At 42.6% G+C, this 24,684-nt stretch overlaps 1 protein-coding gene across 3 annotated transcripts in view; it reads left to right on the top strand.

The window, feature by feature from the left end:
• Positions 1–24,684, top strand: part of SERTAD2 (SERTA domain containing 2) — a 123,198-nt gene that overhangs the window by 82,904 nt on the left and 15,610 nt on the right. For 2 of the 3 annotated variants that reach the window (XM_064268657.1, XM_064268656.1), the window contains exon 1: positions 15,422–15,639. The exons of the other annotated variant lie outside the window; for it this stretch is intronic. Coding sequence is in view for 1 of the 2 variants with exons in the window: in XM_064268656.1 (XP_064124726.1) it covers positions 15,635–15,639 (5 nt within the window). In the remaining variant the exon portion in view is untranslated. Of the gene's footprint in view, positions 1–15,421; positions 15,640–24,684 lie in introns of those variants that run through there. 3 annotated transcript variants of the gene reach the window in all.

The raw sequence follows: 24,684 nt of genomic DNA, 5'->3' as shown, positions 1-24,684 counted from the left end.
CCAATCCCACAAGGGTTTTGCAGGCCTTATTGGCATAGTAAGCTGTCCAATCCCTGCAAGGTTGTGGCCTAGCAAATCATCTTGGCAGAACTATAAACCCAGGGCCAGAAAGGCCCTACATAAAGAGAAACTCATTACACTGCAGGGTGCTATTAACTATTACGCCAGGACAACCCGTGTAAACCAGAACGCCCCTGATAAGCTGGGAGTATGTGCTGCCTACACATAAGGGTCAGATCTTAAGCTCAGAGAGAAAGATTAATGCTCCGTGAGTCATTCATGTGTAGGTGCCCTGAAAGTGAGTGCCAAGGGAGAGTTTATAGGGTGAGAAGAAGAGGGGGCAAAGATAAATCACAGGGAACATGTACATTTAGGCAGTGATTGATTATCAACTGGGAAGCATTTCAGAACACTCATGCCCTCAAATTTTCCTCAAGATTCAGCTATCCTACCCAACCATCCCCACCCTCTATCCACTCCCATTCACCTGCCAGGCTCCAAATTGCAACTGGAGATGATTTTTAAAAAGGTAAGAACTACAGGTTTATAGGGTGACTAGAGGAAGAGGAGTCAGCAAAGGAAAGGAAACTGAGAGTGGCCAGAGAGATAAGGACCAGGAGACTATAGTTTGACCAAAGTTACTGAAAGAAACAGTTGGAGGAAGAAGGAGGTGGTCAGTAATGTCAAATGCTACCAAACGTTAAGGCTAAGTCACACAAGGAATTGGGACGTGTCCACTGCGGTGGCCAGTACAGTTGTCTGCAGAAGCTGGAGGAAGCAGGAGGAAGAAGAAAGCTATAAAGGATAGACAAGCATTCCTGCTGGATTAGAATGGGGGAGGATCGTTTCCCCTTTTAAAATCGAGGATAGGGCTTTGGGTGTGTAATTTATTGGCACAGGAAGGAGCCAGTAGAGAGGGCAAGGCTGAATGGACAGGAGAAGGAAGAAATACCAGACTGCAGTCATACAGAAGCCATCTTGCTCAGGCCCACTCTTTGGTCAGGAGTTCCTGTGCTGTGACATAGTTGAATGCCATCAATCCGGTCCAGCAAGAATTACTCTGACTTTGAAAATCACCATCCGTATATCTTTCTATTTGGTTGGCTTGGGATCTAGATTTTTCTCCCTCGTTTTCTGAAGACTGAAGATGGGAGCCTTTGAGTAGAATACAAGTTTGGCTTCTTCTAGATGCACTGACTTGTTGAAATGTCACTGCTAAAGTGTTGATAACCTAATAGTTTAGACTTATGGATTGAAATGATATATCCTTGTGGGTAGATTTAGAAATGGCTGCAAGTAACTATATTCCTTTAGAACGTGTGTGTGTGTTTCCGTAGTTGTGTATATTAGATGAAAAAGTGAGCTTTTAAACTGAGAATTTTTTTTCCTTGAGAAGCTCCATTTACCCCCCCCCAAAAAAAAAAGTCAGAATAGAAGCTGTTCCGTTTTCAGAGCTGGCTACCTCATAGTTAACAAGTTGTAAGGTTAACTTCCTCTGAGAGAAGAAGGCAGAGACACCAAGAAAAGGGAAAGAAAGGTTAGATTGCCCTATGAAGGCCCAAACATGCTCTGAAAAGTAAAGATTTCAGGCTTAATGTGCACGGAACAAAAGGCCGTTGTGAACTGTGTACAAGAGTTGGTGAGAGTTTGTATTCTGCCCGTTTTTTCTGTGGGAGTTATTTCCTGTTGTTGACTAGGGTTCTTTATTTAGAACCACCTAGCTTCAGAATGCCTGCTAGCTCACAGCAAAGTGTGTACTTAAAACATAGGCTTGTTTCAAGACAATGTCTTTGGAAAAGGGTCGCCCTACGCCTGCATTGAGGCAACATCTTGTCCCCAAAGGTCGAAAGAGTATGTGGGCTTTATTCCCCTGACCCCCGATATCAGGACACACAACAAGAAAGAATCCGAACTGCGTTTGGTGTAACAGTCGGTAGTCACCTGAACAGAGTGAAAGATATTTCATGGGGAAAATGTGTTTCCTTTTTTAAAGTAAGATTTCACTTTTCAATGTTAAATGATTTCTTTAGCATATTAAAAATGTAACAAAAATCCTTCCATATTCTGTGTGGAAACTTTTATCCTTTACAGCATGATAGAAGCTAGTTTGGCAGGTGAGAAGTATACTAAAAACGCAGGTTTTAAACCAATTGTTCTCTTAAAACTGGCCCTGTCAGCTGGGCCTCCCATTAAGAATTTTAGGTTATTTTAGCATCATCATTGGGTTTTACAGTCTATGTTAAGAGAGAGAGAGAAGACAGATAATATATCAAACTGAGTGAAAGGAATAAATTGTTTATTACTGAAATCATGGGGACTAAATAAATGCCTGAAATACTAATATTGTCTAATGCTTTATTAAAAAAAAAAAATGGAAATTGTAGGAAAAAAAACTTATGAAGCTCTACTTCATGGGAACCATAGAAAGAAAGAAAAGAAAACGTATTTTTTTAATCTAATGAAACGTAAAATAATAAAATAGTTTATTGCAACATTTATTTACTTCTGATGTTTTTAAAAAAGAAATTTAAAGATACAATAGAAGCTACTGGTATGTCTTTCCTTGGTTCCATTTTTCCCTCCCTTTCCCTGAGGCACTTGCCTGAATTTGTTGTGGTTTTTGTTTTAATTCTTAGTATATTTTTAAGGAGCCCTAGTGGCACATTGGTTAAGTGCTTGGCTCTTAGTTAACCAAGAGGTTGGCAGTTTGAATCCACTAGCCGCTCTGTGGGAGGAAGACTTGGTGATTTAATCCCACAAAGATTTCAGTCTAGGAAACCCTGTGGGGCAGTTCCATTCTGACATATAGGGTGGCTGTGAGTCAGTATCGACTTGACAGCACACAACGACATTTTTATTCTATAATTGCATACATTGCTCTCATTAGGTGCCATCAAGTCAATTCCGATTCATAGCGACCCTGTGTACAATAGAACGAAACACTGCCCGGTCCTCTGTTATCCTCACAGTCGTTGTTATGCTTCAGCCCATAATTGCGGCCACTGTGTCAATCCATCTCATTGAGGGTCTTCCTCTTTTTTGCTGACCTTCTACTTTATCAAGCATGATTTCCTTCTCCAGTGACTGGATCCCTCCTGATAACATGTCCAAAGTATGTGAAACGAAGTCTCGCCATCCTTGCTTCTAAGGAGCATTCTGGTTGTACTTCTTCCAAGACAAATTTGTTGTTCTTTTGGCAGTCTGCGGTATATTCAATATTCTTCAACACACCATAATTCAAAGGCATCAATTCTTAGTCGATCTTCCTTATTCATTACCTAGCTTTCGCATGCATATGAGGCGATTAAGAACACCATGGCTTGGGTCAGGTGCATCTTAGTCTTCATGGTAACATCCTTGCATTTTAACACTTTTGAAGAGGTCTATTGCAGCACATTTGCCCCATGCAGTGTGTTTTGATTTCTTGACTGCTTTCTTCCGTGGGTGTTGATTGTGGATCCAAGTAAAATGAAATCTTGACAACTTCAATCTTTTCTCCATTTATCATGATGTTGGAAACCCTGGTGGCGTACTGGTTAAGTGCTACGGCTGCTACCAAAGGGTCGGCAGTTCAAATCTGCCAGGCGCTCCTTGGAAACTCTATGGGGCAGTTCTACTCTGTCCTATAGGGTCGCTATGAGTCAGAATAGACTTGATGGCACTGGGTTTGGTTTTGGTTTTTTATCATGATGTTGCTTATTGGTCCAGCTGTGAGGATTTTGGCTTTCTTTATGTTGAAGTGTAATCCATACTGAAGGCTGTATACATAGATATCTGTAAATAATACATAGCGGTATTTTTCATGTTTTAAAATATTTTATATGAATGATATTATACTGTGTATATTTCACAGTTTGCTTTTTTTAACTCAGTGTTATGTTTTTGAGATTTAACCATGTTGATATACGTAGCTTTAGTTCCTTTTAATCCCTATAGTTTTCAAGTGTATCAATTCATTCTCATCTTCATGAACATTTAGGTTATTCGTAATTTTTTTTGCATTACAAACAGTGCTGCCACAAACATTTTTCTCTGTCTCCAAGGGGATAAAAACAAGAGTTTCTTTAGATTCTAGACTTAGCCCTTTTGCATCCAGAATTCCTCAAGAGAATTAAGGCCCAACGTCCGAAGGCATCCATTGTATGTAATGAATTGACTTCTGTCCTGTGCATCTAGAATTGTTCGAGTGGTGGGCTGGAGCTAGAAACCGTTACCTACTCCTAAGAGCAATTGTGCGCATCTCTTCCCACATATGAGATCACTTGGGAGGCTTGGAACCAGCCTTGGTGAGAGAGTTTGCCAGAAGAAATGGCAAATATTTACCAGCATACCACTGGTTTTAACTCTATGCCATCCCTGGTGTAATTGAGGAAATTGGCACTGAATCATTTTCTGTAGCGCTTCATTTTCTCACAGAACCCAAGCTGAGAAAGACGGCATTATGTGGAAGGGTACGCGCGTCTCCAGCTTTACAAGATAATGCCTCACTATCTCCAAAGTAGGTGCACCAACTTACATCCCCACCAACGGCTTATGAGAGTTTCTCTTTTATCTACAGTCTCATCAGTATTTGATATTGTCAGGGTTTAGTTTTCGTCAGTCTGATAGCTGTGAAATATCTCTTTATAATTTGCATTTTTCTTATTACCAATGGGGTCGAGTATTTTTTTCTCATGTTTATTGGACATTTGAATTTCTTCTTTTACCATTTTTTTTGTATTGGGTTTCTATGTCTTTTTTAAAAATAGATTCAGAAGAGTTCTTGGTTAATGCTGGATGTTCATCTTTTAATGAGTCACATATATCTTCCACAGTCTTTAGCTTGCCTTTAACTTATTTGTAGTAGATTTTGTTTAGCAGATATTTAATAGATGTTAAATTTTTAATGTAATCAAACGTATCGATCTTTTTTTTATGGTTCGTGCATTGGGTATCTTTTTTCTTAATAGAATATCGGCAGGAAACAGAATTCCACTCAAGTGATTCAACTTAAGTGACTTTAATAAAGGGACTTTTTACAGAGACATAACAAAAGTTAAAGGATCCGAGACTAACAACGGTGGGAAGCTGTTACTATCCCTAGGCCTAAAGGGGCAGGGAGAGGAAATGGTGTTGCTGGAACCCACTGGGAGCTGGAGCCCTGAAGGGGTCACCTGGCAGGAGCTGTGATGTAGAGGGATGGGTACTGCCAGAGGTGGGTGCCAAAGCAGGAAAGAGCAGGGAAAAAATACCCCAGTTTCTCTTTCCTGACCCACTGGTCTCCTTCTGGTGCCTTCTTTGATGGAACCCAATTGGAAGCCAGTTGGCAGGGGAACATGGGTGATATAGTCCCTAAAAAAACAAACCCGTTGCCGTCGAGAGGATTCCGACGCATAGAGACCCTGTAGGACAGGGTAGAGCTGCCCCATAGAGTTTCCAAGGAGCACCTGGGGGATTTCAACTGCTGACCTTTTGGTTAGCAGCCATAGCACTTAACTACCACACCACCAGGGTTTCTAATACAGTCCGGAAGGGTCAGCATTTCAAGGTACAAGGCAATGGATCTCAGTGGAGAATGGATCTCAGAAGGCAAACAAAATAGTCCACACACATTCCTTATTGTGAGGCCATAAACATTTTCTCCTATAAGTTTTAATGTTTTCATATTTCAATTGTAATCTACCTGAAATGTATTTTTTGAGTAAATACCATTGTTACTGTTAGGTGCCATTGAGTCAATTCTGAATCATAGCCACACTGTGTACAACACAATGAAACACTGCCCAGTCCTGCACCATCCTCACAATCCTTGCCGTGCTCGAGCCCGTCGTTGTAGCCACTGTGTCAGTCCATCTCATTGAGGGTCTTCCTCTTTTTCACTGACCCTCTACTTTTCAAGCATGATGTTCTTCTCCAGGGACTGGTCCCTCCTGATAACACAGTATTAACCACAACGAAAACCAAACTCATTGCCGTTGAGTCGATTCCGACTCAAATCAACCCTATAGGACAGAGTAGAACCTTCCCGTAGAGTTTCCGAGGAGCGGCTAGTGGATTCCAAATGCTGACCTTTTGGTTAGCAGCCGAGCTCTTACCACTACACTGCCAGGGCTCTGAAGATAATATTAGGGACCTGATTTTATTTAGTTATTTTTTATGCAAATAACCAGGTGACCCTGAGCCATTTTTTGTGTAGTCCATTCTGTCCCCACCAATATGTAATTTCATCTTTGTCATACATCACATTTTTTATATATATGTCTGTCTATTTCTGGACTGTCAGTTCTGGGCTCTCAGTGGATGGATCTGTTTATCTGTCCCTATGCCAACACCACTCTGTTTTAATTATGAGAGCTTTACAGTAAGCCTTGATATCTGATAGCACACGTTCCTCGTCTTGTTCTTTAAAATTATTACTGCTATCCTTGGCCCTTTGCTATTCCAGATGAATTTTAGGATTAACTTGCTAAGTTCCGTGAAAACAAAACCCACGGGGATTTAACTTGGAATTGCATCTAATTTATGGAGAAGTTTGGTGAGAATTGACATGTATATTCTTGTCCATAAAGTGGTATGGCTGTCCATTAATTCTCATCTTTTCTTCTGATGAACTTTGTGAAACGTGTTTATTTTCTCGGCCTCCATATCTGGCAGTAATGTGAAAATAGTGACTCTGGGCTCTTTGTCCTTATAGCTGTTAATTTTTATCACTAAAACTGAGGCATGGTGTCTGCCAGCTCTAAGTGGTAGCAGATCAGAATGAATTGAAAATAAGTATCTGATTAATTGGAAAAAATCCTAATACTTTTCTTTCATAATTGGGGCTTTAATTTCCTACAGGAAGTTAAAAGGAAATGTAAGTGGTATTGAAATTACTAGTATTATTCCTACAAAAGCTATTTATCTGCAGACCTGGTACTGGGTTATACTGACCTCTGTGTAATGGGGCCAAAGGAATTAGTCAGGGAACCCGGCACTTTTTAAGTGACATTTTTGTTTTGATGTGACCCTATCAGATATATGTTTTATTTTAAAAGAATCATTTTTGGGGACAAGTAAAAACACGCGTTGTTTGAGCGAATCCAGGATCGTAGAGTACGCGTTTATTTGTACAAGAACAGAGAGGCAGTGGGCGTCTGCACTATAGATGATGTTCTCGTGGTATTTGCTGCCATCCACTCTCCTTTCTAAATTTGGTGTCACAGACTCAACTTCTGTTTTTAAAAAGGGAAGTTGCATAAAGATCATTCACACTATTATTTTTTCCTTAAACCCAGTCTCCCCGATAATTGCCCATTTAAGGAGTTTCATATAGCCCAAACAAGACTTCTTTATTAAAATGGTTTTGAAACTTCAATATTAGTTAGCAAGATTAAATCTTTTGTTCAACATTTAAAACATGTTTAAAGAAACAATCGACTGATTTACACGAGTGGATCTAATATGGTGTTGGTGTTTATCTGAGATGCTTGCTCTAGTTTCTTCCTACTTGACTTCACTCTGTGCATTTCTGAATTTTTAAATACACATTGCACGAAAGGGATGACTATTATTGGACTGTTATTGTGTAATTCTGAAAAAGTCTTGTCGTTTGTTCCGGCAACAGGTCTTTAAAAGACAGTTCTGCATCAGTGACTAAAAGAAAAGGAAAAAATCTATACTATCTTACCTAAGTGTTACCTCTTTTGCAGAAAACCAGTAAAAATTCAAGATGGCAAAGAGCTGATGCCTTTTTAGTTGTGTATGGTGTCTACATTTAAACTGTATCCTCTGTTATTTCTTATTTTTAGTGACCTTGTAGAGCCCTGGCAGCATACTGGTTAAGAGCTCGGCTGCTAACCAAAAGGTCAGCAGTTGGAATCCACCAGGCACTCCTTGGAAACCCTGGGGGGCAGTGCTACTCTGTCCTAGAGGGTCACTATGAGTCGAAACCAACTCAACAGCAATGGGTTTGGATTTTTTTGGTTTAGTGATATCTCATAGCCCGGATTTAGAGGCATTTTCTGGGCACCTATGCTCATTAAGGTATACACTCACTGGATTTTTTTAACTTCTTAAAGTAGAATTTTTATAGCTGAAATCTTTAAAAATGGTATAAAATATATTGTTTTCATTACAAAATCACCATACTTCTCTTTAAACCTCTCTACTCATAAGTGGTTGAAAGGTGCACAATCCTAGGTGGTTCTGACAATAGATGTAAGAATATGTGTAACAGAAAAGAGAGTCTAGTCTTCCGGGTCGTATACCTTTGCTTGATTTTGAGACGTAAAGGACACCTGGCACTAGAATAATACTTTTGGGAGAAAAATATGTATTTTTCCTATCATCATTTTGCCAAGCGATCCTGGGAATTTAATATTGATTGATGACATTCACGTGACCAAGAGGGCATGAAGGTTACACTAATAGGTGGTCATGTGAACTATTCATGTATTCCCTTGAAAATTTTCATTAGGCAAAGAGGGTTTTTTTTGTTTTTTTCTTTAAACTTACGTCAAGGTTGATGGCCTAAGTGTACACTTTGGTTTTCTCCAGCCTCTATCAGGTTTCTTTGCCTATAACTCTCAAATGGCTACTGTGTTTTTAAATATGATTTAACTGGGATTTATAATTCTTAAAGGAAAGTAGGGAGAGGAAATCCTGGTTGAAGAAGTTCAGAATGGTGGGATTATGGCAACAGTTTGGTGTTTATCTCCAAGATTGGTCCCCAAGTAGTAAGACCGTCTAGACTAACTCTTAACAATACATTACTTTGTGAGTGCCCACTAGTCCTTGTAACTATGTGAAACACAAATGGCATCTTTTAGAAATGCTAAAAAGGCAGTTATAATTACAAAAATATGTCACTCACAGTGATCCCTTTCATTATGGAGGTTCCAAAAGACTGCTTAAACAATGTATGTGTGTAGTTACTCATATGGACATACAGCGCAGCTCAGTGAAAAGGTAGTGAGAAGAAAATCTTAACAGGAAAGATTACCCCTTGAGTTCATGAAGTTGATATAAACTTTTCAGCACTCCTTATTTGTTCATTCATTCAGTGAGTACATATCGAATGTCTACTGTGTATCAGGTACCGTTCTAGAGGTTAGAGATGGATAATAAACAAGAATACAGGGTTCCCCTGCTATGTGAACACAGAGCATTCCTGTGACTCCTTTCGAAGCCAAAATGGCATAAAGCGAAGACACAGTTACCATTAATTTATAGTGGAAAGTTTTTGGGCATTGCCAGACCCAAAAAATAACCTACTAAACAATATGTAAAATGCTTAGGGGCTCTCTTAGGCTTTTCTGATACCTTAGGACACATCTTGCTGACGGATGCACAAAATAAATAGAGAGAAAGCGCAGATGCTCATAGGTCCAAACCTATGGCAGCTTTGAGATGCTGAGTGTAGGTCCTGGGGAAGGAGCTTGGCAACGCCACTCTCGATACTCACCGCCTCTTTAAAGGCTGTCTGCAAAACAAACGCTGACCTGACCGCTATTTCTGCTTTTCGCCTTTTTTTCCATAAAACCAAAAATCCTCTTTGAATTTCTCTTGGTTAGTGCAAACGGGTACTAATGTAGGTCTTTTGTAAAAGCGAAGTGGCACAAAGCGAGCTTTCAAAAAGCAGGGGATACCTGTAACAGCTTTATGAACCATGCTGGAAATGAATGAGGGGCCAGAGGTTGTGATAGGTTTTCTTTTCTGCTTGTGGTAGTTGTAGGTTGTTAATCTGTGGGCGATGATGTGGTGCTAACAAGGCGAGTGACAGGCAGGATTAGAACTCTTTGTGTAAAAAATAGATTTGTTGTTATCCCATGACTCTAGTACATTCAGTGTAGTGGTTAAGAGCTACGGCTGCTAACCAAAAGGTCAGCAATTCAAATCCACCAGGTGCTCCTTGAAAACCCTATGGGGCAGTTCTACTCTGTCCTATAAGGTCGCTGTGAGTCAGAATCAACTCGATGGCAGCGGGTTTGGTTTGGTCTAGTACACTTGAAGCAAAGTGTCCCAAGATCCCAGCACAGCACTAGCCTTCTTTTGGTCTCTATATGTTGACTCTGTACTCCCTGTCTGTAAACAGTTCACTATTCTGAAGGAGTTTATACTCTTCTCAAGACACTCCGCACCCCTGGCTTCATAAAAATCTCAATGAATGTTAGAAATCACCCCACCTCCCTCTGTCCCTGGGAATCAACCTGGTAAAGTAAAGAGTCAACTGGCAAGTCCTTCTCTAAGCCTCTGTTTACTCATCTGTAATATGTGGGTAGAAGTACCTGCCCTGCCAATGACACAGAGGTTTTATGAAGAGAAGACAAGTGAATCCATGTGAAAGGGTCTTGTAAACTGCTGTGCTCCTATGTGCATGTTTTTGCGTGCTGCCGAGTCAATTCCGACTCATAGTGATCCTATAGGACAGCCTCATGGGGTTTCCTAGGCTATAATCTTTACTGGAGCAGATTGCCAGGTCTTTTCTCCCAAAGAGTGGCTGGTGAGTTCCAATAGTCAGTTAACAGCTGAGCGCTTAACCGTTGCACCACCAGGGCTCCATTATACAGATGTAGAAGGGGGTATTATAGACTTCACAGCTAGGCTTGAACCACAGTGGGTAACAGATCCAGGACAATATGGATACGTCAGCTTAAATCCATCTTTTGGACATGAAAAATAATGTGGTATTTCTAGACCTTTCTTTTAGAAATGTGTGAATGTGAATTTGGTGGCAGGTTACAAAACTCTTATATTTTATCTCATTTGAGCCCTAAAGCTCTGCCATTCGGGTAGTTACTGTTGTAATTGTTTTTCCATAGACTCCTAGCTCTGTGGAGGGGACATGGGAATCTTTGAGCCCACGCCCCTCCTTTTGAGAGGTGCGGAAGCAGGCTCAGCCATGTCAAGGGTCTGATTCAGGCTCACTACTGTCTGTGGCAGAGGGGCTGGACTCACCACGTCCATTGCTCTTCCCACCAGAACCCGGTGCCGATCCTCAATCTGTGACAGGGTAGATTTAGGAAGTAAAACCTCACGGATTAATCATAGTGAAGTGATTAATTTTTGCAAGGTCTTCACACATGTAGTCCAGAACTCTGCCTCTCACCAGGTTGATTCCCAGGGACAGAGAAGGCCTGGAAGCGGTGTGATTTCTCACATTTCGTGAAATTTACCGTGGAAGCCAGGAGTGCCTAATGTCTTGAGAAGAGTATCAACTTCTCAAGAAGGCGGATGGCTTATAGACAGGAAATACAGAGTCAACGTGTAGAGACCAACAGGAGGTAGTGCTGGGGACGAGCAGAGATGTTTCTGAGAAGCCACCAACACTCGGTCTGGGAGCAGCATCCCAGCAGGAAGGGAGCACTGGAGCTGCCTGAGTCTCCAGGGGAGGCCATTATGGTGGAGCTGAGGAGAGGGTGAAAGCAAAGGTGGAAGTCCCTGGGGAGGGCTGCTCCAAAGGGGGATCTCACAAGTTACTGGAGGGTTTTCGTGGAAAATACTGGGAAATGGAACAAGAAGGAAGCAAATGTCCAACAGAAGCCATCTTCTCTAGTAATGGTTAGAAGAGACGAATCAAAAATGCTAGGAAAAAAAAAAGGGTTTAAAAGCATTTTCTTCAAATTTACCTTTAAGATTTTGTCCCCAATTAGGATTTAAATATTTTCAATTTTTTAAAGAGGAAAAGGCAGATCTCAAACAGAAGTCTGAAACCTCTCTCGGCACATAGGAGTCATTGCAAAGCAGTCCAGTAACAGTATGGGAAGCTTTGCAGAAGGAGCCTATCAGTGGAGCTGAAGTTGATACGTGTGTGAAGTGTGACTTCAGGGGGAAAAAAAACCTGACAAAGTAGGTGGAAGAAGAGAGGAAGAATTTGTAGAAGTGGAAGAGATAACTTGCTCCCTTGGCTGGATGAAGTTTTAAATTGCTCATGGCTGAAAGGTACTGAAAGGAGCCCTGGTGGTGCAGTGGTTAAAGCGCTCACCTGCTAACCAAAAGGTCAGTGGTTCGAACCCACCAGCCGCTCTGCAGGAGAAAGATATGACGGTCTGCTTCTGTAAAGATTACAGCCTTAGAAACTCTATGGGGCAGCTCTACTCTGTCCTGTATAGAGTCACTGTGAGTCAGAATTGACTCGATGGTAATGGGTTTTTAACCGAAAGGTACTGAACCTGTCGGTGTCATCTTTCTGAGCGGTGTTTAGTTCTGTAAATCCTTTATCTGGTGTCAGCAACTCCTTCATGATCAGTTAGGTGATGTGACTTCTATAACTATTTTGAAGACTTATTCCAAGTTTTCAATTATCAGGGAATTGGAGGTTAGCATTCAGTCAACATCTCTGTTTTTTCCATGGAAAGATTACCTAGCCCTGCTGGCCATATACAATTTGTTTAATAACTGAACTGTTTATGTTGTTTGCCATAAAACCACTAAGACCAATATTTTGCAAGGTAGATAGGTGGATGATAACGACCAAGTATTTCAGGTGGAACCTGAAAGACATAATAAAGGAGCAAAGAAAAATTCAGCTCATTAAAGTTTGAGAACCATTTTAAAGTCTTTGTTTCTCAGTTTACATATCCAGCTTGTCCCTGTGTCATTTCTTTGGTGCATGCTAATAAAGAAGTGCTAAAAGTGGCCTTCCGTTAGTACGGTAGCCTACTAGTCTGCAAGCTGTGATGGCACAGACGTTTTCAAAAGAGAAGCAGCAGAGTGTGAACTAGTACCCAGAACTACAAAACGATGCTAAGAAATAAAAGAAATACTTGTCTGAAATTACTCTCATGAGTGTTTTTAAAAATTACCATCACAGTTTTATAGTTACAAAATGAATGCTTCTTTTCTCTCTAAACAAATGTTTCTGCTGGTTAGATGGGGATGACTGGCCTAATTTCTTAAAACAGTTCTAAAGTTATGTGAACTTGAGAGGGAGAAACTACATTCTGAATGGGGCCCTGAGAGTAGAATTTTTTCAGTGGTCTTTTAAATGTCCCAACGAGTGACTGTTCATTCAGCATTTCTGTCCATTTGCTAGGCATAAGCAATAGTTTTTAAAAAGCATGCTGACTGCATCTTATTCTTGTGGACCTGGACTCCTAGGGCCCGGCTGGGCTTGCTGTGCTGGCCTGTGAGTGACTCTGCCCGAGGCGAGGGCTCACCACCTGGTGCTGGGCCACAGCAGCAGCTGTCGAAGCCTCCACTTCTTGCCCTGACTTCTTGGTCAAAGATGCCAGAATCTAAAAGGGGGGTGGGGGGGTGGGGAGGAGGGAGTTGTGTGCAATCCATGCATTGATAAGGTGTGTTACAGCCTTCAAAACTGCAGAAAGAGGTAAACCATTTCAACCCAAACTCAGACTGCCCCGCTAAGAGCTCAAACCTCTACTGAGCACACACAGAATACATACTTAAGCAGAATCACGCCTCCACCCTGGAGACACAAAAATTGTCATTTTGGGTTTTTTTGTTCTTTTTTACAGGAACACTACATTTAGTAATCCATTTGCTAGAAAATACTCAAATGTCACAAAAATTCTGCAAATCTAACTTTCTGCTGACTTCGATTAATGAATGCCATTTAAAGTTCATTTTAATTCAACAGAGCTAATGCCTCTGGCCTCCCCTACCAAGATATCACAGGAAGAGATTATCGCAGCTTCTATTTCAGTGACTTTTCCTTCAAGTGAGTGCTGAAAGTATAAGTGAGTGGGTGGTTAGGAAACTGTTAGTAGTTCATGTCTTCTCTGAAATGCAGAACTCTGGAAATAAAAAACCTTGGCTTCACAGAAAAATGTCTGAATATTATGCCACCCAGGCATCAACTGAGCAAGGGCTGTGAGCACTACTTCACTATTACAATGAAACTTTCTAAAAGGTAACTTTGCAAAAATAAATCCACAATTAGTTTTTGGCATTAGCTATAATTAAAGAAAAATCTATGTAAGATTTTAACCAAACTGAGATTCCAGTAAAAACCTTTTTCATTCCCCTTAAAGATGAAACAAGAAACATTGTCCAAGTTTAATTTCAATAAGATCATCAATTTGACTGATAATCAATACAGGACAGTTTGAATAGATCTAAACTTGTCTTGATGTTAACGACTTATAATCGCCTCTATGTTAGGTCTTAAAGCTTTATTATCCTTAAATACAAGTAGCATAGTGGACCATTAAATGCCAGAGTGATCTGAGATTACGTTGATTGGGGTGACAGCCAAAATCTTAAGGTTCCTGAATTACTTTTTATAATACCTTTACACTGAGCGAGCATGTAATTTAAAGAATAATAATTAATATTCTCTTAGAGCTGTCTCTGGTCTCTCAGTTCTTTTAAATTCACACCATTTAGGCACACACACACACACCCCTCCCAACTAGTATAATTTTCCCTGCTAAATATAAGTAGTTCAAAGTCTAAGTTTTCTTAAGGAGAGGGAAAAGACTATCAGCATGAAATCTCCGGACAGAGGACGGCGCCTCGGACACCCCTGCGTCTCCAAGCCTGACTGCCCCACCTGCGTGGGCCCTGCGGGGGCGGGCGGCCGCCGGGTCTGCACCGCGGCGCAGCTGGCCATGGAGGGTGCAGCTCGGCCCCCTCCTGCTCCCAAAGAACTGTTGACTTGGTGACCCGTTTCGACTCTTTGGCTGTGGCCACCGCGCTCACGGCGCTGGCCATGAGGACATCTCAGTGGGCTCCTCTTGGGTCCCCAGAGCGGGGGGCGGGGGGTGGGGGGTGTCCCTGCTGCGGACACTGCCCCCTCCCCCCCTTTTCCGGGGCGCCTGTCTGGCGACCGCCGCGAACAACGTGAACGCAGCGCCTCGGGGCCAGATGTTTGCCCCCCACCCCTCGCAGGGACCCTGCCCGCCCTGCTGACCGGCCCCAAGTTGCCGAATAGCTCAGATGTTTGTCATATTTGCGGTCGCGCGACTCAGCGGGCTGTGCGCGCACTGCACTCGCCGCCTCCTCTGCCTTTGTCACCAGCGGCTTCGTCATTTGCATGAGTGTTTTCTGGAGTGCGGGGGATTACTGGTGGTAGTTCTGGTCCTCTGGCCACTGTGTCCTTTTCTCTCCTCTTTTAAGCCTTTCCCTAAGAGAAAATAAAGGGCGCGCCGGGCGGACCCGGAGCCGTGGGGCGGCGCTGCCACCGGCGCCTCGCGTGCTCCGCCTGCTCCTTCCTGCTCCTCCGGCGGCCGCGGCCGAGCCTGGCATTGATTGCGCCTCCCGGGACCGCCGGGGGAGGGGGCGGGGCGGGGCGGGGCGGGGCCGGGCGGAGGGGCGGGGCGGGGCCGGGGCGGAGGGGCGGGGCGGGGCGGGGCCTGCGGAGCCCGGGGCTGGAGCTCGCGGGAGGCTCGCTGGCCGCACGTCACTCCCGCACGGCGAGTGCTGGAGCACGAGCTGCCGCTGGCTCCGTCAGGGCGCCCCCTCCGTCCGCCTCCTGCTTCCTCCTCCTCCGCCGCCCGCCGCCCGCCGCCCGCCGCCGCCTCCTCCTCCTCCATTGTATAATGCTCCGAGCGCGCAGGCGGAGGACGGCGGAGTCTTAGCCCGGGTCTCGCCTCCTGCCCGCTCCCCGGCGCCACCCTCGGGCCCCCGGAGCGGGGGACTCCGCATGGAGCGGGAGTAGCTTGAGGAGTGGGCGGAAACCCCTCCTGATGCGCTAGTTCCCAGGTGGAGCTGCATGTGGTAAGTTCTCCCGGCGCCGGGCTGGAGGGGCTCCTCGGGGGCGCCGGGCTGGAGGGGCTGGGGGCCGGCGTGGGGGGGCGGCTCGGCCCCAGCGACGGGAGCCGGGGCAGGTACGCGGAGGGCGCGGCCTGGGACCCCCGGCTCCGGGCCGGGAGCCCGCGGCGGCCGCGGCAGGTCTGCGGGGGGAAGGGCCGGGCCGGCGGTCCGGGGCCGGGTCAGGAGGGGGTCGGCGCTGAGGCGGAGGGAGAGCCGGGCGGCGGGGCGGAGGGAGCCGGCGGCCGGGCGGAGGGAGCCGGCGGCCGGGCGGAGGAGCCGGGGCTGTGGCCCGCCGCAGCGGCCGTGGGGAGCTGTGGCCGCCGTGTTGTAGCGAACGTGCCAGAGCCTTTCCCAGGGCTGGGCTTGCCGGCCCGAAGGCTGCTTCACCTCGGAGTTCCGCGGCCGGCTTTGCAGTCGGCTTGCCCTGGAGCGTGTCCCTGTGAGTTTCCCTTGTGTTATTATTCGCTTGGAAGCATCCTTCCCCACTACCTGTCCCCTCCTCGCCCATCGCGCTGTTTCGCCCTCCGCGCCCGAGTAAATTGATTTTGGATATATGTGTGTATTGAACTTGGAGGCTCGTTGGTTTTTAGATTAGAATTCTACAAGTCATCTCGGTGGTGACCGCCTGTGACTAAAAGGGAGGGGGGCTGCGGGGAGCCAGCTGTCCCATGCCCTGGACTTTGTACCGTGAAGACAGGAGGGGGCCACTGCGTGGAGAGAAAGTCATAAATTGTTCCTTCTTATTTTTTTCTTGGCCATGAAATAGTTACGTTGTACTAATAGATTGAGATGGGAGTACAGCTCCTAGTTTTAAGCTAAGATTAGATATAGTTTGTCTTAGAATAATTTTTTGCTTGCAAGCTGGGTAGTTTCAGGATAAAGAAAGTAGCTTTTTACAAGCACTGAGTTGGGGAGGAATCAGCAGGGTGAGACATCCAGTCTCAGACTTTAGCTGTGTTTATTTGAATAGAATCGGGCAGCCCCAGTTGGTCTTCAAGAAGATAATAAATGTTTTCAAACTTAGTTCGTGAAATACCTTTTTGATTTCCCTGGGTATGTTAAGAAATGTCCGTAAGGTGTGTAAAAGAGCTTAGAAGTCGTAGCCAACAATGGAATCACTGAGGACTTCTGTCTTCAAAGTGACCTTTTATAATTAGTGACTAGTTAGTGCTTGACTAGAGTGAAGTGTGGGCTCTTGGCTCCACTCAGCCCCCAGAGGAGGGACCACCTGAGAGTGCATCCCGTTTGTTTTGCTCATCTGGGCAGTTGCTCAGCTAACCAGAGAGGCATAGCTCACCCCGGGAGCTCCCATTCCCCCCCTCCTTTTTTTTTGTACCTATCTATTCTGATTTGAGGGTGCTAGGGAGTGCTGTGAGGATGAAAATACCCACCCTAAGTTCCATTTTCTGGGACGAGCTTCTGGCTCATTCATGGATCTTTGCTTTCCTGTTCATTTTATGAATTTTGTCAAGGAAAAAAAAATATTAAAAAAGTTCTCCTTTAGCTTCAGTGATTTACTTAGACATTTTATATGCTATTATAAAATTGTTCATGTTGTTCATCAAATTTGGAACCCTTTAAACTAATTTTACTCCTTTCCCCTACTCCCTTTAATAAGGGATTTTTTAAATAATGTGTAACCATGTTGCTTTCAGGGGAGAGATCTTACGAAGTGGATTTGACAGCCTTTTTTTTTTTTTTTAAATAATGTTCAGCTGTATTCCTTGCTTTATTACAACAGGTAGGAGAGAGGACCTGCATTTTATAATGCCAACCAAGCATACCCAGGAGGTGTCCTAGGGAATAGTTTTCTTGTCAGGCAAGTGTCAGAGCTTCTTAGGTAAGAGCTGCTGAGGCTTGTTTCCCTTAAATAACTAAGAGAAGGATATTAACTCAGATTTAGAAAATCTTTAGACTACCACTTGCTGGTTTGCCCCCCTTTAAAGCTTTTTTATTTGATTGAGAAGCTGAAATGTAAATTTCACCAAGTTGCCCCACACTGAATTATTAATGAGTGTGGTAAAATAGCATATATTTTGATATTTTAAAACTCACTAGAATTTGTGTGGAGACTGATAGCGTATGCATTTGCTATTTTAAACAGAGCTCCAAAGGCAAGATAAAAGTTACAACACTATTTTAGAAAGGGGTTAGTATACACACAGAAAAGGCACGGGAGGGTTGAGGATGTCCGAAGGCAAATATATAAACTTACTTCTAGCAGTAACTAAAGTCGCAGAGTACAAATTATTAGTATCAAATTATACTACCAGCTTACCCTCAAATCAGAGTATTTTAAACTTCAGTACCTAAGGAAGGTGAAAGCTGCAACAGATAGAAACTTCCAGGGGTTTCTTTTGCCGTGATCTCTTATTAAAGAGCACTGGTAAAGTATGAAGCTTTATTTCATTTTTTCGTTTATATCAGAAAACTCAAGACCATTTGTCAATATTATTTATAAATAAAGACATGCATAGATAAATACCAGTATTTAAAGGTAGTTAATTCACTTGTAGAATTTTTAAGACTTTGTTGCTACAGAAATCTCATGTTTGTTGTCATGGCATAGCCTGCAGGAGAGAGCGCTCCAGTTGCAATAGTTTCTTGGCAAAAAAAAAAAAAGAGAGAGCGCGTTGTCTCTGATTACTGAGTCCAAAGATCAGGTCCTGAGCTAAAGGAGCCAGAGGGCAAGCTCCACTTGAAGTGGAAATGGCCTGGTAATAAAGGTAACACACTCACCCTCTCAGATCTTTCCACTAATTAATATTGACCCACAGAACATGGAGATGTAAAAATGCTGTGGCCACCACATTTGCACAAGTCACATACTTTCTACCTACTGCCGGTAGTTATTCCTGAAAACAGTTGACAGATAAACCTAAACTCTGAGTCCTGTTTAAGATGCTTGTGGATACTTTAGTCTTAATATTTCTGAAGGAAACAGCTAGTAGCCAAAGTTGGGCGTGTCTTTTTAGAAAATGGTTGCCTCAGATGGGCAGCGCAGTTGGTATTAAAGGCAAGCTTCTGCCCTTGGTGCAGGTGCCGGGAAACCCCTGTGAATAGGACTGTCCCCCGGAGTGCCCATCTCTCTTGTGTGGAGCGGTGTCTTTCTCCATTAGCGCTGCGTGGCAGTTCTTCTTTGTATGAGTCTGTGAATGGCATATGTCAGGCCAGTAAGAAGACATTCCTATTCTGGGTAATAAATAGATGCCTTGTTTTTTTCTTTTTTTTTTCTCCTTGAAGATCATGAGACAAAAAAAAAAAAAAAAAATGCTTGGCTGTCAAAGAAAAAAGTTTTTGAAATACAAATAAAATTTTCAAAGTAAAAACGTCACAACATATTTTAAACCCTAGGACTCCTGATGGAATAAGACAGATACTAGTCATCCACACATGTGCACACCGGACAATGCAGACACTCCCTTTTGGAAATGTTGTTGTCTTTTGTGGTCTGAGGGGTCCTAAAGCTGGGAAGTGCTATTTACCTTTTCTCGGGAATCTTTTGTCTGTCATCTGAACTTAACTGCCAGAATTTGCTGAAGCAAACACCAAAATTTGATAAATTGTCTGTTTTAGAAACCCAGCATCATGTAAGTTGTATTCTGCACCCATTGCAGTTTGGGGTTCAGAATGGAGCCGCCCTCTGCCCTCTTGCCCAGCCTCCCCTCCCACTGGCAGGCTGTGTGTCCAGGACTGGCTCTGTACAGACAGGGATGGCAGGATGAGAGCTGAGCGAGCCTGGCCCAGCACCGCCCCAGGAGCCAGCTATGTGGCGGGGGCTGGGGGACAGGGAGGGCATAGCTGAAGCCACCGAACTGCTGCAGCAGGTCTAACTAGTATTACTTGCCCAAAGGCAGCTTTGTTTCTCTGTAGTTTAGTAACTCCAGGTAGCAGCAAACTTAAGTTCTTATTCATGTCTGCATTACTGTCTTTTTGTCTCTCTGCAAAACCTGTAACTTTGCAGAGGTAGTAATTAATTCTAAGATTCCCCCCCCCCCAAAAAAAAAGCCTTCATCACTGGAAAGAAGAAGCTAAGCTAAATATTCATGTTTCTGAGGAGTTTCACGCAGACTGTTGAAGAAGGGAAGGGTTCCTGGCTCTTATATAAGGGCATGATATATATACACACTCTCTTCGGGTGGCCTGTATCAACTTGTTGGGCAAAAGTAAAATGTATTGCTTGTATGTGCCATGGTCAGAAAATTAAATGCTGTAATGAAATGTCACTTGCTGCAGCTCAACCTTTGGCCCCTTGCTTTCCTCTCTGGCTGGTTGCTTATCATTCCACACCATGCAGCCACAGGGGCTTCCAGCAGGCTGCTGGAGTACCCCACCCTTGTGTTGAAAAGTGTTGTGAGAGCTAAACTCGGGGCATCCGAAAGTCCCAAGGACATCTCTGCCCTAGAACAGGTTTGCCTAAGATTCTAGCTAAAGAGATAAGGAGGTAGCAACTGTCTTAAACTGATCTCCCTTGAATGGTTATCCCAGTTTATAACACATGATACAGATTTGCTTTTCAGATTTCTGTACTTTTTTTGAGGAAGCTCCGTGTGCTGGTGTACTTCTGTGTTTCTCCCAGCTCACAGAAAACCCATCTGGTATGGGAATTTGAGCCCTGTGGTCTGCAGCTGAAGAAGAAATTTCTCTGCCTCTCTGTGATTAACCTGGTGTTGGTCTTCTCTGGACAGTTGTTAAAATAAACTGATTATTATTATTATTTTTTTTTACCATGTCTGAAAAAATAAAATAGATGTCACCTAGTATTTTTTAGTAATGATTCTTAGCTGGCTGACAGAAGTTGGTTTACAGATTCAAAATGTGGATTCCTCAGCTGACACCTGCCTTCTTCCAAAGCCCCTGAAGATAGGGTGGCATGAATAGAATGTTACAAGATGGCCTAGCTGGGTAGTAGTAGAAAGACTTTTCCTAAAGATAATTGAAACAAATTTTAAGAGGTAGTGTCCTTCGAAAATAAATATTCACCACATTTAGTGCAGTACTCTGATTACTTTGTACATGACTGATTAACTGCATAAAACCCAAAAAATTATCCATACACAGAAATCCTCTGTTAAAAATGCATTTTATCTAAAAATAGTCTCAAAATAATTACAGGCAGTCCCTGGATCAGGCACGAGTACCATCCCTAAGTCTGTCTTTAAGTCAAATTGGTACGTAAGTCGGAACAGTTAGGTACAGTTTGTATGTAATGTCAGTTAGCCCAAGGTTTGTCTTAGTATGTAGTATGTAATGTACTTTTCTATGTATAAAAAACATTAAAGAAACACTTCCAGATACACTAAAACATCTTTAACATAATACAGTAATAATGTGTTCGTGTCACCAGGTAGCCCATTTGTTATTATGAACCATTCTACATACCTCAAATTTTTAAGATAATATGCTTTATGGGGTTGGTTCCTAACTATGGGTTGTATGTAAGTCTGACCTTTGTAACCAGGGGAATGCCTGTATTAAAAAAAAAAAAAAAAATGGTTGCCCTATTTACAAAGTATCGTTCCTTGCCCCCAAGTTTAATTTGTATCCTTATTTCCATTTTCTACTTTGTGATTTATTCCAGTGTATAAAGTTTAAATTGGCTTTGTAAAACCTTATTACTAGCTTGTCTGATTCTTAGGAGTAGCTAAAATAAACATTCTGAATATGTATGTTACTTACATGGAATAGTATTTACATATTAATGAAATATTTTCTCCCTCTTACATGTCTCTGAGTATATCTTTATTATACTATACCTTATACATTTTTGTACTCATATGTCAGGCTGCAGAAATGTGATTTTTTTTTTGTTGTTAAGGAATCCAGATTTAGACCCTACAGGGTTTAGTTTTACTGAGTAAGTAGATAAAGAAATATTATTTTTCTAATTTTCCTGTTCAGATTGTATGTGGAAGTTAAAAGATGAAATGTGTTCTGTATTTGTGAGGACTATTTTGTAGCAGGTCTTCTTTTAAGTGATTTTTCCACTTTGAAAAATTGAGAAGCAAAGAAGATTAAAAACTAGTCATAACTTTTAAGAAACACTCCATAAAAACATTTCCTGATGTAGCACACTCAATTTTTATTCCTTTTAGTAGCAAGTAATGGGTTAACAAAGAAAACCTAGAGGGCAGCCTTTTGCTTCAACCAAGATACAGTTTTATCTTTCACAGAATTGTCTACAGATTACACTTACCTGTTGTAGTGTGACTTTTATAAATCTGATGGTCATCGTTTTTTAAAAGTTGTCACATACCTTTAGCCAAGGCTTTGGTTTCTAAGCAAAGCCTTTTTTTTTTTCTTTCCTGACAGTGTTTATTGAGGGTCTCTAGTTTTAGTGTGAGGGGAAAAACAAAGTATCTTTGGGGAAAAGATGGTAGGAGAGAGTTGAAACAAGGATCCCATCCAAGCAATTATAAATACAGGAGAGAAAAATAGTCCCCTTATGCATGGGGCATGACGGTGGGGGCCGGCACACAATCTTTTGGGAAAGAAGTTTAAATGTAAGAATTCCTCGCCTGAATGTTAATGAGGCTTTAAATTCTGAATGGAAAAGAGGTGCGCCTGACACCAAATTATTATGAAGTAGCATGATTATTTAAATAATTATATATAAAAATAGTATTATGTTCTTAGTTACCAAATTTCAGAGGGAAAGGTTGGTGAAAATAGCTCATGTGTTATCAGCATTATTATTGAACATACGTCATACAACCTTAACTTGTAATTTGAATAAAAAGAATTCCAGCAAGTTGTTGCACAGTAACTTGTTTCATTATCTCTCTAAGGCTAATTGCATTACATTTTACAATTAAATGGCTCCTCCCCAACATTCTTTATGAAAACGTTTCCCACATAACTGCCTGAAGCGCAGTGTCTGTTCAGGGTGGAGGTAATTTGCCACACTAAGAAGCAATGAAATTATTGAAGGCTTCTATCCTAGGAAAATTCTTAGTGCTGAACTGGAGACTCACTGAGTCCTTGGGAGTCAACTTGAGGAACCCCCACTGGAAACTCTGAACTGTTGGCTTCCCCACGTCCACACCTCTTGACTTGGACTGTATGTTTGTTGTGTGTGTGTTCTCACTTCAGGAATCCTCTGAGGGTTTTAACCACAGTTTTTGAACCATCAGTGTTAACTTCTATAATGGTAACAAACTTGACTACATACAGTATTTCCAGAGTTTGAACTGTAGCTTAATATAATTTAGTTTGATCTTGGCAAGGCTCCCAGCTTGCTTAGCAGTGGCCTGTGGAGACCTGAATTTGGGAACAATCTTGGAAATTTGTATACAACGAGAGATCAGTTGGTAGAAATTGTATTGAAGGATCTGACTGAGGGGTGCCTTGTTGCTCTATCGCGCCCCCTTGTGGCTGGTGATGCTGCATGGTCTTGCAGAGTTTAAAGACAGTTCCTACTTGTACTGGGTGAGCTTGTTTACATAGAGCCCTACTAGCTTTCTTCTGTGTTAAAAAAAAAAAAAGCCAAGTTTATAGTTCTCATTGATGATATAAATAATTGTGCTTATTTTTTTAATTCACAGAATTAAAAAAATATGTATTGATAGGTTGTGTGTTTCAACTTTTTGTTACGGAAAACTCTAAACATACTCAAAAGTAAAGAGAGTACAACGAGCCCCCTTGCACTGATTACCCGGCTTGAACTCTGCATTTATCAGCCTGTCAATCTGGTTTCATCTACATGGCCTTTCCTCTTTTTTCCTGGAGTATTTTTAAGCAAATTCCAGGCATCGCATCATATTGGGTATGTTTTTGTTAAACTTAGATTGTGTAATTCTTCTCAACCTTTTAAGTGTGCAGTGTTTTTAGCCAGAACCCTTAGGTAAAGTGTAAGACTTGCTTGCATTTCCACTGTTGCTGAAAAAGGATGGCTGGTGTGCCTAGCTTGGCAAGAGTTAGGATTAAAACCTAAAATTACCGACAATAGAAGGATCAGTAAGTCAGGATATTGGAAACACTGTATACTACTTAACAGTTACTCTATAAAAAGCCTGTTTTTCTTACCAGAGGTTTATTAACAAGGCCATAATTTATTCCAAAGAAATATTTACTTGAAAAATTCCTTCCCAGAATCTGACTCGATTTTGCTTATTAAATGCAGTTGTCGACATTTAAAAAATATATTTTCTTCTCCCGGAAGATTATATTCAACAAGTGAATAGTGTTAGAAATTGTCTTCAGTTTAATAGGAGCATGTAAAAATCCCGAGAAAGAAAGCTCAACTTTCTAAAAAGGTGGACTTCAGAAAACAACCCCAAACAGTAAAACTTTCTTTTTCCCCTTAATTTACTTAGAGATTAACTTCCTAGGTGAACTTCAGTTATCTCTAGGCTTGAAGACGCTGTCAAGAAAGTAAAGAGGGTTGTCGTTGTCGCTCTCTGTCAGAGCGCTGTGTCTGATCTTTAATAAACAGCCCGGCTGCGTCGCCCTTCGGGCCTCCAATTGCCGGGGTGCAGCAGGGGAGAGCTGGAGGAGGCTCGGGGAAGCAGACAGTGGTGTCAGGTTACAGGTTCGGACTCTCGCTGGAGCACAGTTCACTGGCTTTATAATTACATTGCTGATTTGTTAGGGAAGGCTTTGTCTTACTTACCAATTAGCATGGATGTTACTGCGGGGACCTCAGAAATCCTGGATGAGCTTTGATTTAAAAAAAAAAAAAAAGGCTTCCCTGAGTGGGTGGCTTTAGGTGTTCTGCCCCTGACACTCGCCCTTGTCTTCTAGGAGCCCTTACTCCTTCAGTAAATAAGCAGAGAGGCCATCTCCCCATTGGAATTTGGCCGTGTTTCAGCCATTTCCCTGGGCCGAGGCAGACACTCTGGGTGCTCAGATGCCCCTGCACCAAGCAATGCCACCCTGAGGCTGGGCGCACGGCCACCCTTCCTGTGCCGGGGACAGCCCCGGCTGAGGATTTGGCCTGTTTTTATTAGCTTTCCTCCCGGATCCCACCAGCATCACCAACTACGTCCTTTTCAGGGTGGCATTCTTGTT

The sequence above is a fragment of the Loxodonta africana genome, chromosome 15, assembly GCF_030014295.1.
Source record: "Loxodonta africana isolate mLoxAfr1 chromosome 15, mLoxAfr1.hap2, whole genome shotgun sequence".
Lineage (NCBI taxonomy): Eukaryota > Metazoa > Chordata > Mammalia > Proboscidea > Elephantidae > Loxodonta > Loxodonta africana.
Note: the sequence above shows the minus strand (reverse complement) of the source record. Positions and strands in the feature narration are given on the sequence as shown.